The sequence below is a fragment of the Notechis scutatus genome, chromosome 2, assembly GCF_049901735.1.
Source record: "Notechis scutatus isolate UNSWTSFEM ecotype Mainland chromosome 2, rNotScu1.2, whole genome shotgun sequence".
Taxonomy (NCBI): domain Eukaryota; kingdom Metazoa; phylum Chordata; class Lepidosauria; order Squamata; family Elapidae; genus Notechis; species Notechis scutatus.
The window spans coordinates 134,815,824-134,832,889 of NC_142010.1; the positions used below are offsets into that span (position 1 = coordinate 134,815,824).

The 17,066-nt window shown below is 40.9% G+C and overlaps 1 protein-coding gene across 2 annotated transcripts in view; it reads left to right on the forward strand.

Annotated features, from left to right (window-relative positions):
- The window catches only part of TIMELESS (timeless circadian regulator), a 50,666-nt gene that overhangs the window by 9,394 nt on the left and 24,206 nt on the right, over nt 1-17,066 (forward strand). Inside the window, exons 1-15 of one of the 2 annotated variants that reach the window (XM_087956274.1) lie at nt 255-417; nt 2,770-2,895; nt 3,362-3,515; nt 5,234-5,348; nt 5,729-5,791; nt 5,991-6,092; nt 6,890-7,045; nt 8,350-8,483; nt 11,199-11,286; nt 12,886-13,065; nt 13,854-14,071; nt 14,220-14,323; nt 14,774-14,943; nt 15,728-15,856; nt 16,873-17,024. In XM_087956274.1, coding sequence (XP_087812400.1) covers nt 2,799-2,895; nt 3,362-3,515; nt 5,234-5,348; nt 5,729-5,791; nt 5,991-6,092; nt 6,890-7,045; nt 8,350-8,483; nt 11,199-11,286; nt 12,886-13,065; nt 13,854-14,071; nt 14,220-14,323; nt 14,774-14,943; nt 15,728-15,856; nt 16,873-17,024 — 1,862 coding nt within the window. In that variant the 5' untranslated portion in view covers nt 255-417; nt 2,770-2,798. Of the gene's footprint in view, nt 1-254; nt 418-2,769; nt 2,896-3,361; nt 3,516-5,233; nt 5,349-5,728; nt 5,792-5,990; nt 6,093-6,889; nt 7,046-8,349; nt 8,484-11,198; nt 11,287-12,885; nt 13,066-13,853; nt 14,072-14,219; nt 14,324-14,773; nt 14,944-15,727; nt 15,857-16,872; nt 17,025-17,066 lie in introns of those variants that run through there. The other variant, XM_026680018.2, reaches the window with a different exon arrangement.

The following is a 17,066-nucleotide window of genomic DNA, read 5'->3' on the forward strand; positions in this document are numbered from 1 at the left end:
GCAGTATATCTGCGCATTTATCATACTCCCAACATTTGTGTGTAGTGACCTTGGTTATCATTACCTCCAAGATGGTTGGAAAGTAGGTTAGATCCCTATAGCTGGCTGGGTAAGTGGACCAGTTATGTAAACCAGGTTATGCCGTTGTCTTGAGAGCAGTGTGAACAAAGCAGGAGCTAAGATGTGGGAGATAGTGAATTGCCTTGTCAAAAGTGGGTGGAGAAAACAAGTAATCCCCCCCCCCAGCCTTTTTTAAGGAGTCGGGGTTTTGCTAGATGCAGTCAGACCTCTTGTCCTGAGTGGTCTCTCTGTTTGGCTGCCCCTTTCTCATAGCCTCTGGAAGTTTGGAAGGATTAAAGGCCGTACCTTATCTGAGGAGTTTGTGTGCATGAAAATCAGAGGAGGGAGATTTGGCTGGTAAATAAGTTATGCAGTGGTTTATTTGGAGTTGATGGGGAAAAGTCTATTGCTTGCGATCTTTAGCCCTCAATAATTATTTGCTGTCTTGCAACCTTCTTTAGACTGTGGGTTGCCCTAAATTTCAATCTTGTTTGGGATCGAGGCTGATCTGCTTGACATAGAATGTAAATACTTATATATGCTTACTTATCCTAGTACTTGTGCAAGTCCAGGTAATTGGTAATCAGTATAGAAACCTAGTTTGCTGATTTCCTTTTGGTTTGCTCATTAAGGAATCTATGAACAGAGAATGGAGGAGCTGTTCTTTGTTGCCGGGTTCACGGAAGTTAGGATACCACGGGTGAAGTTCTTTTAGTTTGTTTGTTAGATTTATATCCTGTTTTTTCTCCAGGAGGAGGAGGTGATGTATATGGCATTTCCTCCTCCAATTTTTCTCCACAAAAATAGCAACTTTGAGAGAAAGGCTGCATTGAAAGAATGATGGTCCTAAATCTCCAGTGCCTGAGTGTTATTTTGATTTGTAATTGCAATAATAAACACCCGAGGTTGAAAGTAGACTTGAAACAGGATTTGCTTAGTCCTAGACATGTTTTTACTAAACCAATGGTGATCTGAGCTGATCGTCCTCATGTTTTGTTGTGCTTGATCCTTTGAAAGTGGAGAGATTTGTTTCTTTCTCTATTAGGAGAAAGTAAGTACTTTTCTATCCACCGACTAGGAGGGACAATTTCTTTTGGGAAAAACAGTAAATATACTGACTGAGTTCTAAAGTCCTTTTTACCTACAGTTTTCTGTGTTCACATGATACACTGAATCATAGACCAACTAGATGTGTTTATGTCAATGAGGGTTACAGTGCAAATCTTTCATTTCTAGTTTGATGTGTTATATAAACCTAGTAGCTCCCTTCTGAGATTTGTCACTTGCAAGGGGGCTTAAAGAATTAGTACCGGCTTATTGGATCTGGCACATAATTAATTTGTAGGAAAATAAGGGGACAGAAAGTATGAGCTACGTGTGTAGAGTGCAAAGAAAGAATTTCATCATGTTTATCAAATAGCCAGTTTCACATTTAATGAATTAGTAAGTGTTTTAAGTTTTTATCTAATTTGCTCTGTATTAATATGATTAAAACTGCAGAGCCATGAAGTGCTTTGAGGTTGGATTCCAAAATATAATTCTGAGCATTTAGGGGCACAAAGATAATAACACCTTGCAGCTTTTTAAAGTAGCTGCATTTGTTCCTAGGTCCTAGTATATATAGCTCCAGGGAGAACAGTGGGGTAGGGTGGGGGGCTGCTTTCAAAAATTGGAGACAGGCATTAACCTTCCAGTTGTAACACACTTCAAAGGGCATTATTGAAATCAAGCCCAAAGCATTGAAGAGCCCTACAAAACTGTGTGGAGCTAATTTATTGCTTGATTGTATTATGTCTCTTGAATGGGAAAGTTTGCTGTTAATAACATCCTTTGGAAAAAAGATAATAACAATCCAATGGGTCAATCCAATGGGTCCTGATTTTCCCGTGTGTAGGCTCACTTGGTTTAGTTTCTACCAGTAGGTCTTTGTCTTAAAACAGTATACTTATTTCCAAAAAATTCACACATATTTTCAGCTGTATTGTACTATTCTACATGTACAGTAGTTAGCATTTAAAAAGGTTAATTTTAGCGGGACCTTGATTTTGAAGTCAATTGCTAGAGTCAAAAATAAGCATACATGTGTGCTTGGATAAATTCAGGTAAGAATATCAGTGTAGACTTATAAAATAATACGATACATCTCACATTGCTGTTTGCCTCGATAACAATTTGGAAACTGGATTATGCGTCTACACATTAAAGAAGCTGGTTTATTTTATGGGGTTTTATGTTTAAGCAGCATTGTGTTTTAATTGCAAATTAGGATTTCTACCAGAAGTGAATATTTGTTCCTTCAAGATCACATTTGTGTTCCAGATACCTCACACTTCTTTTATTTGCAGAATGTATATGTGGTAGTAACTTTAATAATGCCTGCTGTCCATGAACAGGGGGAACAGACACCATCTTACTGTAGCCCTATCCAAGACATTTTAAAGCATTCTTATAAAATAATTTTAATTTAAGAATAAACAGTTAAAAGGCTAGATAGTTTGCTTAGCCCTCCCTCATTTCTTTTAAAGCCATATCTGGAATGTAAAATCCTAGACTACCTTGACTTTAGTTAAAAACTCTAACATTACAACTGCTTTGGATTTTTGCAGGCTTCTATGGTAGATATTAAGCAAGTACTCATTGTTTCATCAAGTTATTCCCTTGCTTTATGAATATTCAACTGCATAGCCAAACTCTCTCTCTTCTCTGCAGGCTCCATTCTTTTTCTTAGTCTGAGATTTATGGACTTGTACATGATGAATTGTGAACTCCTAGCAACTTGCAGTGCCCTTGGATTCTTAGAAGGGGACACCTACCATAAAGAACCAGACTGTATAGGTGAGAGATCAAGGATGGGAGGTATATATTACCTGTAAGGGCTGTTTAGGTTTCAGTTATTGATTGTTTAGATGGAGTCAACTAAATAATGAAGTAGGAAACATTTAAGTCCTGTAAACATTTAAGTTTCTAACTTTTTGTTTTGATTTTGAAAAAGTTAGGAGCTATCTGCTTGTCCTCCTTCTTTGGATGGTTCCAGGAGACAACAAAATGGTTTAATTCCCTAGTCATACAACTTTATCAATTGAACAATATGTTACCTTCCAGATGTTGTAACTAACTCCCATCAGTCCTAGTCAGCTGTGACGAAGTATGATGGGAGTTGTAGTTCAACAGCATAGGCATTTGTTGCCTACTCCTCCTTTAGTATATTAGTATAAATAATATGTATTCTGGAATAGCAATTCTGTGCGCTCTAGCTTTGTGCCCATTAAAAATTTCTCCTACTTGACTTGAATTCTTCCAGAGAGTGTGAAAGATTTAATTCGCTATCTGCGCCATGAAGATGAGACTCGGGATATTCGGCAACAGCTGGGAGCTGCTCAGATTCTGCAAAATGACCTGATCCCTATTATCATCCAGTACCCCCAAGATAAAGAGCTGTTCGATGCTGTCATCAGGTAGGAATGGCATAAGATATGAGAATACTCTAATGGAATGGAATACATTATAATATGAATTGGAATTGGATAAGTTTAATACTTAATACTAATAAGGTTAATGTGATATGAAATTGACCAAACAAAATGAATAGGTAAATATGGTCATGTTTGTATCGTATTGAAACCTGGAACCATACTGCTTGCCAAATGAGATTTTCTTTTATTTAAAAAAAATAGAGGAGGAAATTGAATAATGAAATTATTAGGTATGTCTAATTGATATGGTGGTTGGCATTTGGAGAGAGTATTGAAATGTTGAAAATAAGCAAGGAAGGATTTTGACTTAATATGAACATGGATATTAAGAGATTATTAAGCATATTAATGTATGATATATGGATGCCACACAGTTAATGTATTGTTGTGTATGTGTAGATTGAAATAAAAAAACTTATTTAAAAAAAAAAAGGAAAAGTTGCCCTGAATAAAATTAGTTTGTTCTTATTTTAGCTCTCACAGAATCAACAAAGCTAAACATATCCTTTTTTCAGCAGGATATGGTGGCATCTCATCTCCTCTTGTTTCTGATTAAAACTAATTATACATTAATTTAATCTAAATCCAGGCCAGGATATGGCACAGAGGGAAACTGTTGAGGTAATTCCCCGTTAGGAGAATGAGCGCATACAGGGAGACGTATTTGAGAGGAGTGTTTGAATAATACACACAGAGCACACAGATACACTGTACAGTAAATGTAGGTTTTTACTTCCAGAAAGGTTTAAGCAAAGTACAAAATAAGCAATCCAAAAGTCATTCACAAGTAATCAGTCAGTTTTCATCCAGGGATATTCCAATTATCAAATTCCAGTGTCAAAGACAGTTCAGTATCAGACTTACATTAAATCCAGTAATATCAGTCAATTAGAAGAAATGGAGCAACGGCAATACTTTCCAACAGAAGGAAACAGAGATACACTCACACTCTCTTCTGAGACTCAGACTAAGACAAACCAGGTTTCTGGCTCCATCTTATGGCCGTTTGAGAAACCACACCTAATTACAGTTTTGCATTTTCTTAAAGTTACAGTTTTAAAATGTTTATCCTGGTTTATATATTTCTAACCCAAATAGCTGTTAGGTGACTCATATTCCTAACAGAAACTACTTTAATTGTGTTTGGAGGAAGAACTAATATTCTTTAAAAAACCAAATTTTAAAATGTGTACAATGCAGCTGCCATACCAATTTTTATTATCCCCAGAGATGAAGGCAATCTAGATTGGACATTAGAATGAAAAATAAGAAGACTAGCCTATTTAAAAAAAAACAAACCCTTTACCATGCAAATCTAGTATGGGTTTAAAGAAAGAATCTCCAGATTATTTTAAAATCCCATGATCCCAGTCTGGATTAAGCCATTATCCACTTAAATTTAAAACTGAATCAAATCCTGAACTGGAACTGTGTGTAATATAGGTGGCAATTAGGAATTCACTACTGAAAAATACTTACAAAAAATGAAATACTGAGGAAGCCATCCCAATGAATTATCTAAGGACTACGTAATATATCAACGTAGAGATGTATTCATTGCTTAAATTTGTCAGTGGGAAATTAGTATAGCTTTAAGATGTTTGTGATGTGTTTTAATACTGAAGTGGTTTAATGACAACACAATTAAATTGGCTTTATCTTATTATCATTGACAAAGTCTCTGTGTCTTATTTTCCTAGGTTAATGGTGAATTTAACTCAACCAGCTATCCTCTGCTTTGGAAAAATTCCCCAGGACATTAACCTCCGCCATCACTTCCTACAGATTGTTTCTTACCTGCAGGGTTATAAAGAAGTGAGTGGGACGTCTTCTCTAGTCATTGTTCCATTGTGTCTGGGATTACAGGATTATGAGGAAATAAGACCCTGCTTTTCCGAGCTGAGGTGCTCTTTGTAATTACAACTTGAAGCTTTTTACAGTAAGTTTTGCTGTGCTTAAACTGAAGGTCTTTGAAGGAAAGAAGAATTGTAGCTTCTGGGATTTCAGCTAATTCGAAGAACACCCAAAGGGACGAATTTTTTTTAGAAATAAACTTAAAGGCAAATAATAAAGGGGAGAAGCAGATTGTAGTTTCCATACCAAGTTTTTGTAACTTGCTTTGAGGGAGAGGGTGTTGCTCTGTCTTCACAGGAACCTAATACAGTACATGGTTTTTCTTTCTCCATTCTTTTTAGGCATTTGCCAGTGATAAGGTCTTTGGACTGTTAAGTGAGAAGCTGTATGAACTGTTGCAGCTGGTGAGTTGCACTTTGAGCCATTTCCTGGGTCAAAAGGGAGGTGGTTTAAGGGCAAGAAAAGAGTGTGAAAGGAGACAAAAGATTTTGGCAAGCAAGACTGGGGTGGGAGCAGTGAAGACAACAGCCACCCCCTTGAGTTGACCTCTTTCGTGTGCTCCCAATATGTGTGTTTCCTATGATCTCTTCTTCCTCATTCTAGGACTGGGAGCAGCGCCAGGAAGAAGATAACCTGTTAATTGAGCGCATCTTGCTTCTGGTGCGCAATGTGCTGCATGTGCCAGCTGATCCTGATGAAGAGAAGGTATTGGAGTGAAAGGCTGGCATGATGTCTTTGAGTGAAAATACAAGCATATATCTGCAGATCAGAGGAACCTGGGCTTCCCAAATCCCTCCCTCATTGAGTTATATTAGTTGGTGCTGTTGTAGGTGACTGTTAGGATTGGCATCGTCGTCTTGAGCTTCACCTTCGCTAGCTGCCAGTCTGCCATGAATTATAGGGGGAAGGAGGGCGGGGGAGGCTAACTGCTCATCATATCTTCCAGAGACACCATGCTCATCATAACTGCTCATCATATCTTCCAGAGACACCAAAAGCCTGGGAATGGAATAGTTCACCCATCAGCCCACTGTTGAAGGGGCAGTGCCCAAAACAATGTATTCAAATGTAATTGGACAATATGGACTAGCAAGGGCAGGACTGACAGTGATGTTGACGGATATTCAGATAAATCGGGAGTTTCCTATTCAGTGTGTTCATCTGCATCATCTCAACAACTCCTTGCAGTATTGTTGAACGACTGTTTCTTTTAGGGGTGGGAATGCCTTAAAGCTTAATAAATTGCAGTGCCCTGAGGGTCACGTATTCACCTTTTGCAACCTTCTAACAAGCAAGATCAATGGGAAAGCCACTTAGCAACCGTGTCATACTAAATGTGTGCGATGATTCACTTAGCAACTGCGGCAAGGAAAGTCGTAAAATGGGGCGAAACTCACTTAACAAGTGTTTCACTTTGCAATATAAGTTTAGGGCTCAGTTGTGGTCGTCACTCGAGGACTACCTGTATTCTAATGGTTAATCCCATCTGATCCCTCCCATAGAACATTGACGATGATGCCAACATCCATGACCGAGTGCTCTGGGCTATGCACATCAGCGGCATGGATGATTTGCTCAAATTTTTGGCCAGCTCCCCAAGTGAACAGCAGTGGAGTCTGCACGTGCTGGAGATAATCTCTCTTATGTTCCGTGACCAGGTAAGCAAGCGAGTCTGTTTGAACCAGAAATGGTGGCTGGGATAGAGTGGGAAACATCTGCAGGTGGTAGGAAAAAAGCAAAGGATGCAACAGTGTTTCTAGGTTAGAACTCCAAAGAGATTTCCAGGAATTTTATTTTTATTTTATTTTTTAGCTTCAAAAGGGGATGCAGTGGCCCAGTGCCTAAGATATTGAGTCTTAGACTAGTGATACCCAACCTTTGCGGCTTGACTTGGCTATGGAGTGGGGAGGAGAACCAGGCTGCGTTAGCAGCTGCCTGGCGTGCATCTGCCCATGTAACTCGATTTGTGTGAGTGGTGGGCTGGCGCGCAGGCATACGCAGCTCAACTTGCACAAGCTGAGTGGCGCATTTGTATGCACACACACCAGACCTCCACTTGCAGAAGTCGGACTGCGTGTGTACATGTGCATGCTGGCCTGCTGCTTGTGCAAATTGAGCTGTGCCGTACGTTTGCGTTGCCGGCTGGCCGGCCACTTGTGTGGCCTAGTTTCAAATAGGCCATGGCCTGACAATGGGCTATGTCCCGGGGGTTGGGGACCCCTGCCGTTAAAGATCTACAGCTCTGCAATTTGAATGCTGCGAGATGGAGTGAGCCCCCGTCACTTGTCTCAGCTCCTGCCAACCTAGCAATTTGAAAGCATGCAAATGCAAGTAGATGGAATAGGTTCCGCATATCAACATCCAGGAAGGTTAACAGCCTTCCGTGTTTCACCGCAAAGTCTGTGCTACGGTGATGTCACGTCAGCCATATATGATCACAGAAATATTTTCGGACAACACTGGCTCTTTGGCTTAAGAAATGGAGGTGAATATTGCCCCTCTAGTCGGACATGACCAGCAGGGTAAAACCCACAGAGACACCTTTACCCTTTTACCTTTATAGCTTCAGAAAGTGGAAGAGGGAAAAGGAGCTTGAGAGATGGTTGGACTGTCAACAAGATCGATAGTTGTACTTTTTATTAGAAAAGATGGCTCTTTAGCCCATGTTACATTTTCATCCTCTGGGGTTCTGGCTGGCCTCTGTCAGAGTCAGAACATGGTGGTTCGTTAACTTAGAACAGCTGTTGTCATTAACATTTTTAAATCAACATTTCATTTAATGTTAATTAAACATTGTCTTAACGTTTAAAACTCTACTGTGGTGAGGAGATAAAAGCTCCTTTATCCTGCCCAACCTCTGTTGGCTTGCTTTCTGCTGGAGGTGCATGGATTTAAGGGAAGGGGTGTGGGGGGGGCGGAACAAGCACAGCTTGCTTTGCTGGAAGAAAATTGTTCCCAATAGAATCCAGAGCTGCTGGCAGCCACAGGGCAGACCCGTTCAGCCAAGGAACAGAGCGTGGATGTGGCAGAACTGGAAGTCTTGAGGCAGAAGGAACAGGCTGAGAAGAAGAATCGCGTGTTCCAGCGAAGTAGCAGGTGAGGAAGTGAGGTTGGAGGTCTCCCACTTGCCTTTCCCAGCCAAAGTCACTGGGGATGGTTTCGGGGGGAAAAACAGGATCCTTCCCGTACCTTGTTGTACCATCCTTTAAAAGTCAAGAATTGAGCCAGTAACCTTTAACAAAGAAAGCCATTTCCCTTCCTTGTAAATGCTACCTCTAGGCTGGACAACCTTCCCCAAAAAAAAAAACCCACATCTTTCTTCCAAAGATAATTATACTACAATCCCAGTTGTGGTTTCCTCCTATAATATTCAGATCCTAAGCAGGCAGGGATGCTTCAGACCTATTTGGGGCAGTCTCCTTGTATCTATTTGTTTGTTAAATTTATTTGCCACCTATCTCACCGTGGGGCTACTCTAGACAGCTTACAATAATAAAAAGGAAGACAAATGAAAGGAGGGTAAACAGAAGTAAAATAACAGAACAAATAAAATACACAATAACAAACCTACCAGTTTATCCTTGAGTGAAAGAAATATTGAAAGAAATAGGTATTTGAGCTAAGGAGGCAACAAGAGTCTTAGAAATGTTGTAACGTTTGTTACTACAACCCCCTCCCCACCCCAAAAAAGGAGAAGCTCTTAAAGAGGGAAAGATGCCAGATTTGGCACCTTTCTCCCTTTACTTGATTTTGATTCTGAGGCCCTTTGTTTTATGGTGTATAAACCTCCTGCTCAAGCTCTGCAAACAACAACACATCTTTTTAATTACAGCGGTGACACTGAAAATGAAACAACGTCAAAGAAAATATTGCAAACTTTGAGAAAACTGAGAAAATTGCATAGAAAGCAGCACTAGTATTAGTTATTGAAAGTGCAATTTTTCCACTTTCTAATAAGTCCTTAAACCAAATAAATGGCCATTATTATTAAAGATGAAAATATGTATTGATTTGATTAAAATCCCCTTGCACAATTTAGAAAGTCTTTAAATGTTTCAATGCAGTTTAAGGGAACGTGAATTATACTTTCCATTAGAAAATATGGCTCGTTAGCCTGTGTAACTTTTTAGTCTTCTGGCTTTGGCCAGAGTCAGAATGTCATGGTTCATAAATTTAATCTAGAAGAACTGCTGTCGCTATTTTTTTTTTACGTTTTTTTTCTTTGCAATTTATTTTTACAATCTATTTTTGATGACTTTTCCAAATAAGATTCAAAATTATTTTTTATTCAACAAAGGAATTCTAAATTGACTCATTCATTTCAGATCCAAATAGTGTATGCATTAAGATTTCAGGAGAATCAATTGTATTTGAAAAAAAATATGTATTTATTATTGGGGAGTTATCTTTGATTTAAGATAAGTAGATAGGTATCAGTCTTCACAAATGGTTGATGTTATGATTCATAAATTAACACACTTGCTCATGTGAAATCGAGGTAGAACTTGGGACTGCTTCTTCTGAAGAATATATTCAACAGAATAGATTTCCCACAGGAGCCAAGTTTCTAATCTTGTACAATAATCCATCTTCCCATTTGCTGAAGAGAGATTGTTTATCACAATGGTTCTCAAGCTGTTCTTCACCGCAGACCTTTTGGGGCCATAGCATAGCCATGGATCACCAAGACTTAACTCATAAACATTTAAATCATAACATTTCTTCAAGCGTTCGCAACCCCCCTGTGATGACATCGTGGCCCCCAAAGGGCAGGGGTGGGATTCAACTGGTGTTACTACCAGTTCCGTGACTACGTTTTGCCGCACGCACGTGTAAAAAACCTTAAGCTGTGCCGCTCGGACAGCTGAAAAGCACAGTGTTTGAATAGCCACTTTTTTCCTGCTTTTCCAGCCTCAGTTGTGCTGCGCAAAGCTGCTGAGGTTGAAAAAGCAGGAAATAAAGGACAGGTGAAGAGCCTGGGCGGGCGGGCGGGCCAAACAGCAGCAAACACAGAACCGGTTTGGTGTCTGCTGCTCTTCAGAGCTACTGGCTGTATAGAGCCGGGCAGAACCGGTAGCATCCCACCCTGCCCACAGGGTCCGTGGACCACAGGTTGAGAACCACTGGTTTATCATTTTAAATGTGGTAATCGAGAAATGGAAGAAGAGGGAAAGAGGAAAAGAATCTGAACTGTTTTCAGCTTTCCATACTATTCAAGGAAGGTTTAGTTACAAATTTGTAAATTCCACAGCTTTATGTTGAGGGCAAGAGCCTGTAGACCAGTCATTACTAGCTTGTTAAGTATGTCGTTATCACCTCATTAATTCTGCCAGAACACTTGAATTCAAGTCTTTCAATATTGAATAAGTCTTTCAATACCAGTGATCGAATGGGGTTGGATGTGTGCAGGAGAAAAGGAATCTTGCAAGAATGAAGTCCAGCACTCTTGCAGTTGGTTCTCATCATGCATGCTTCACTGGACAATGATTAAGAGACAGGAATGGACAGAGGGAATTGAATGTAGTTATTGCCTGCATAAGAGCAAAACAGCTGCTATCACAGTAGACAACTCTGGGTAGGTTAGCCAACAATAGTCTGGCTTTCTCTAAAGTCAGCTTCTGCCTCCTCTTGTTCAAAAAGTGGTATTTTGGTAAAAGAGTCTGTTCTAATAGATTTTCTGAATTCTTAAAATATACAGTACAAAACTAGGCCTTGGATTTGAACTGAATGAATCGGCTTAAAACTCCTTGTTGAATGATGTTGCATCTTAGTTAGGAAAGTGACACTTTTACCTGTTTTCTTTTCCCTTAGACATTCTCGCTTTGGTGGCTGTTACGTTATTCAGGGCTTGAAAGCTATTGGGGACAGAGATGTGGTGATGCACAAGGGGCTACACAATGTAAGTCACTTCAAGCTACTATGTGCAAAGCTGGAGAGGGTGGATTTTTTTTTTTTCATGATGCAGCATCTGCACCTCTTTATAGTGTTGAGGGTGCTTCTTCGAAGGAATGACACTACTTTCTGCACTTATAGGAAACGGAGAAAGGAAAGTATGAGATGCTATAGCATGTGGATCATATAGCTTTTTTTATTTGTCTTCAAATCCTCCTGTCTAAAGCTTTGTCACAGTAACTCTTACTGAAAGTGTTAATATAAAAGATGACTGCAGCTATTGGGTTTCCTTGTCCCCTGTGCTATCGTTTATGCCTTCAGAAATTCTTGGCTAGTGTTGGACTTCATCCACCAGCACAGGCCCCTGAGCAACTCATTCCTTTTTCATAAGTTGCTTCCAGTTTTCTTAGCATATTCAGTTGGTTGAGGTCAAGTTTCAGAGCTTCTCTTCACTAGCTCATAAGACTATCAGATTATAATCTAGATCAATCCACAGTTGTGAAGAAGTAATTGCACCATCATCAACCATATTTTCCAGGCCCAAGCAGACCATATACGTTTAGATTAGACCAGGGGCTCTCAACCCCAGGACCGTGGACCACCAAGAACAGGGCAGCACAAATGAGCGAAGCCCCTTCTGCACATACATGGGATCCAGGCAGCACACAAAACATCCCCCCCCACCTCCAGTTTTCCCATGGAAAAAAACTCCCTCCATGGAACTGGTCCTTGGTGCCCAAAAGGTTGGGGGTGGCTGGGTTAGACCGTCTAAAATTAAGCTAATTTTTACAGAAACTGTGTAATGCGTGTTAAAAAAAATATTCTGATTAATAACATTTATATACATCACATATTCACTGAAGACGATCACTTGAAAAACAGTGTAATTGCCAAGCTTTGTCTAATATTATATCTGCACTTTATTAAGAAATGGAAAATTTTCTGCAGAAAACAATACAGCTGTGGTAAGCTTTCCATCTGTAGTCCCAAAGATGCTTTTTCAAGAGGCAACTGGACTTTCTGGTTTGTTTTTTTAAAGATGTTTTACTTCGCATCCAAGAAGCTTTTTCAGCTCTAATTGGATAGTGAAGAATGGAAGGATTTATACTCCTTGCAGAAAGCTGGTCATTTGAAATCTTTTAGAGAGTTGTTAAGGCCACCTGGAGGTTTGTCTGTGCCGTGTCAGGGTTACCTGAGTGCAAATGGGTGTAAAGCCCTCTTGGAACTGTTGAAAGGACTGTGTTGTAGACTGGAGATAGAGGATATCCTATCCTTCTCCCTCTGTTGAGAGGGGGCTGTTCAGTTTTGACATAGATGGCCTCTTTGACCCCTCTTCCAAGCCAGTGGTCCTCTCTGTCCAAAATGTGCGCTTTGCTGTCTTCAAAAGAATGGCTGTTGTCTTTTAAATGAAGATGGCCTGCTGAATCTTGTCCCGATGGGCTTATTCTCCTCTTGAAAAAGCACCTTTGGGACAACCATGACCTGGATGAATGAGAATCTCCATAGAAATTTCCATCTTGGTACTATTGGAACTAAGATGGAAGGCGTTGAATCTACATTCCCCCTTCCTTCCCCCTGACTCATATTCTGCCCCATTCCTGGACAGGTGAAGAACTACAGCCATGATCTAGGCAAGGAGGTCCGCCGGGTGCCAAAAAGGCAGCAGCTTGCCAGTGATGGTGAAGGACCTCCTCGCCGTTCTGCTCTAAATGTACGGCGCTTCCTCCAGGAGTTCTGTGTGGAGTTCTTGGAGAACTGCTACAATCGCCTCATGTACCTGGTCAAGGTGAGAAGGAGTTTCAGGTGTGGAGTTGGCCGATTGCAGGGTACCATAAAAACGAAGAGGGAGATATCTTAGCCATGTTTGACCCTTGTTTATAGGACTCTGCAGCAATCAGAATAATTGGGATAACCCGTATATTTGATGGATCCCTTCCATTTGTATTGTATTCAACATCTAAGGCTGTGTTACATGTTCTGCCATCCTTGGAGATAGGTTTGGGGAGTAAAAAAAAAATGGAATTTCTTGCCCAATTGTAAATTTCTCCCCTATGAAAAATTCTCTCTCATAGAAGGGCGCCAAATATTTCCCCCCAATTCTGCCATTCCTTTAACAACTGTTGTGGGAATATGTGATTAAATTGGCTGAAATTCATTTGTAGCAATAGTACTTAGACATACGCACTGCTTCATAGTGTTTTACAGCCCTCTCTAAGTGGTTTACAGAGCCAGCCCCCAACAGTGTGGCTCCCCATTTTACTGACCTCAGAAGGATGGAAGGCTGAGTCAACCTTGAGCTGGTGAGAATCGAACTCCTGGCTATGGGCAAAGTTAGCCTCCCATACTGCATTCTAAGCACCAGGCTCCAGACTGCTGTCCTGTCACTGTTCTAAGTGCTGAAATGTTACTTTATGCCTGTTTAATCTCCATTGTTTGCATTTTAGGGTTTTTAATTGTCTTAGCCTATCAGATCCGCTTGTATTCTAGAACTGAATGCATCTAATAGGGAGCCAAAACAACAGAGGCTACGTGTGACATGATAGGTGGCCTTAGACATTCTCTTTCTTCCCCCAGGATCACTTGCTCAGGGAAAAGGCCCAACAGCATGATGAGACATACTACTTATGGGCTATGGCCTTTTTCATGGCCTTCAACCGGGCCTCTACTTTCCAGCCTCAGCTGGTTTCTGAGACGGTTGGTGTTCGGACCTTCCATTTCATTGAACGGAGTCTGACCAACTACTATGAAATGAGCATCGTAGATAAGAAGGATATCACCTCCTGGTCTAAAAGGTGAGAGGACATTCTCACTATGGAGTATTCCGTGGAATTCTTGATCTTTCTTTTTCCGGCCTGGGCAGTTTTAAATAATGCCATTTATCTCACCTTCCTATGCAAAGTCAGAGGAATTCCTACTCAACTTCTTTTCCTTGTCTCTCAGGATGCATCTGGCTCTCAAGGCTTACCAAGAACTGCTGATGACTATGCATGAAATGGACCATTCCCAGGAAGAAGCTGTGCGCAACAGCAGCCACGTCCTTAAGAGTAAAGATTTTTCCCCCCCATCAGATATCAAGTTATTTCCTGGGATAACATTCTAAGTTTTCTGCTGGAAGTAGAAACCAATTTTAATCTGTACCAATTCTCAGGGAAAAGCTCAAAATTACATTTGCTCATAGATAAGTCCAGACCTTTTAAGTTTTCTAGCCATTCCCTGAAGATACTATAAATTGAAGTTGTAGTCAATGTACCTCTAGGAGCCTCCATGCTTTTCTTATCAGAGGTAATAATTTGCTTAGCAGATACATTTAAAAGTAGAGAATGAAGAGAAAAGCAACAGTGGCCTTTCAGCTCCCAAAATTAAACTACATTTTGGGGTGGTGGGTGGTGGAATCTTTACCCACTTTATTATGACTTCCCCTCTCCATTATTTAGGAAATTGTTGGATTTGCTTGGATGAATGACAGACTAATGACAAACGCTTTCTTCCTTTAGATAACATTTTCTACATGATGGAATATCGGGAGTTGTTCCTCACTCTTTTCCGTAAGTTTGATGAGAAAAAGCAACCCAGGTCATTTCTGAGAGATCTGGTGGAGACAACTCATCTTTTCTTGAAGATGCTGGAGAAATTTTGCAAAGGGAGGAAAAACCTAGTGGTCCAGGTATTTTGGGGTATGGGGATTGAGTTCCTTTCCTTTGAATTTCCAATGATTTCTTTTGGAACCTTTTGGTCAATGTGCATATTTATTCTTTTCACTGTTAGCCAGTTTTTTTTTCCAGAAGCTAACCGCTTCCTTTCTTCATTACTATGCTCCCCATAAGTGGTTGTTGTCAGTTCTGCCATCTTCGGCTAGGTGCCTTGCTGGCATCCTGCCATCAAAGGTTAGCGGGGAGGGGGACAAATGGGCAATAAACTTGTATGGGGATGTGATGGGAAATGGGGTGGGTGGGATGACAGCTGGACGGAAGACCTGGAAAGCACTGATCCAGTTCGTGCCAGTCCTCGAAGCCACGCACCCTGAGAATGGAATGCGGATTGCCCCAAACATCTCAGCAATTCTCAAAATATCAGTGTGGTTCCTCATTGGATGAAGACAAACTGGTCAAGTGGGGAGGGTTGGGATGAAGGGAAAAATCTTTTGCGCAGGAATCTTAGTTCTAGCCTGACTTTACTGCAGCCCAGCAACTTTTTGTAAAAGAACCTATCCCTTCACCTAAATGAAATCAAGGGTCTTTCTTTCCTAAGGGACCTAACTTGATCTGAGAGAGAGCACTTAGACAATGCCATATTGAAAGCTGAGTTTGAATCTAGCTAGAATCTAGAGGATCTTTGGCCTAGAATAGATGCTGCTAAAGTAAAGTTCTCAGGGACCCCAATCAACATGGCAAATAAGATAAAGACTTCTCTTTTCTCAAAGCACGATTCAAAAATTTGTTCCGCCGCAGAGCAAGAACTACAGGAGAAAAAAGAAGTCCAAGGCTCGTTCTACTGCGCCTGGTGTGCAACCACAAACTCCCGAAGAGTTGGAGGAGGTGTGGCCAAAGCTGGTGGAGCAAATTGATAAGTGCATAAAGGTAAGATGACCTAGTCGACAGGAAGAGGGCATCTTGCCAACTAGATGGCAGGAATTTGACTCTTCAGAGTGCAGACATCAGGGCCTCTGGGCTCCATCTTGCTCCCAATGAGCAGAAATCCTTCCCCTTTTTGGCATGTTGTCCTGTAAAACAAGATAGGATTCAAGCTGCAGAAAGTGCCAGCTGGGCACTTCTCAGAGAAGAGTCTTCTGCCTGGAGGTGCCAGGCCTGGAACCTGTTACCTTCTGCATACAAAGCACAAATACAGTACTCTGTGGCTGAGCTATGGCCTTTCTCTAAAAGTCATAAAAACCCTGTAAGCGAGGTGTAGAAAAAAAGACATATTTGAAAAAAACTAATTGCACACAACCCTTGCGAACAAAGGAAGAGCTCTCCTGGATATCTTTATAGTTTTTTTTTTTTTTTGCTGTTGTGCAAGTTGTGTTGCTTTGTTTCCAGATCAGCCTTTGTAGAAGGAAAATGAACACTAGATCAGTAGCTCTTTTCTTCCTTTTCCCCTTTCTCTAAAGCAATGGGATGGTGGGTGGGTGGAGGAATTATTCCCTTGGCTTACATACTTCATTCTAGCAGCCAGCTGCTAGATGCTTTCAATGCCAGGTTTTTCTTCCCATCTTTTTCTCCTCTGAGCCAAGTTTGACATTTTGGGACAACAACCCGGTTTTTAAAAAACGGTTCTTCCTAATAATTACAAGCCAGTGCTGCTTCCCAAGACTTCATCAAAGTGGGCTAGAAGGAATGATGGTTCTTGCTATTGTCTTTTCCATCCTTTTCAAGCCATTCCCGAGGATTCCGTGCCGTTCCAGCTTATCCTGGATTAATTTACACCTGTGTAAAACTTGCTTCGGCTACCTGAAATCCATTGGTTGACTGTAGCAAAATGCAGGATCTTTTATTTGGATCTATAACATTTCTTGCTGAAATTCTTTTGAGGGGCAAAAAAAAAAAAGAAAGGATCTTGCTGTCCCAGACTTCCATCCAATATCTCTTCTTGCCAGGGCTTTGAGCCTCCTCCAGATGACATCATTCCTTTTGATGCCGCTTCAGAAGTTCCGTTAGAAGAGCAACGAGCTGAGGCCATGACACGGATCCAGGACAGCTTATTAATTGGCCAGGCCCCAGAGGCACTGTCCCTCTTGCGCTCGGCAAGGTAAGGGAGCAACTTCAAAGATGCATCTGTGTGTCTTTTTAG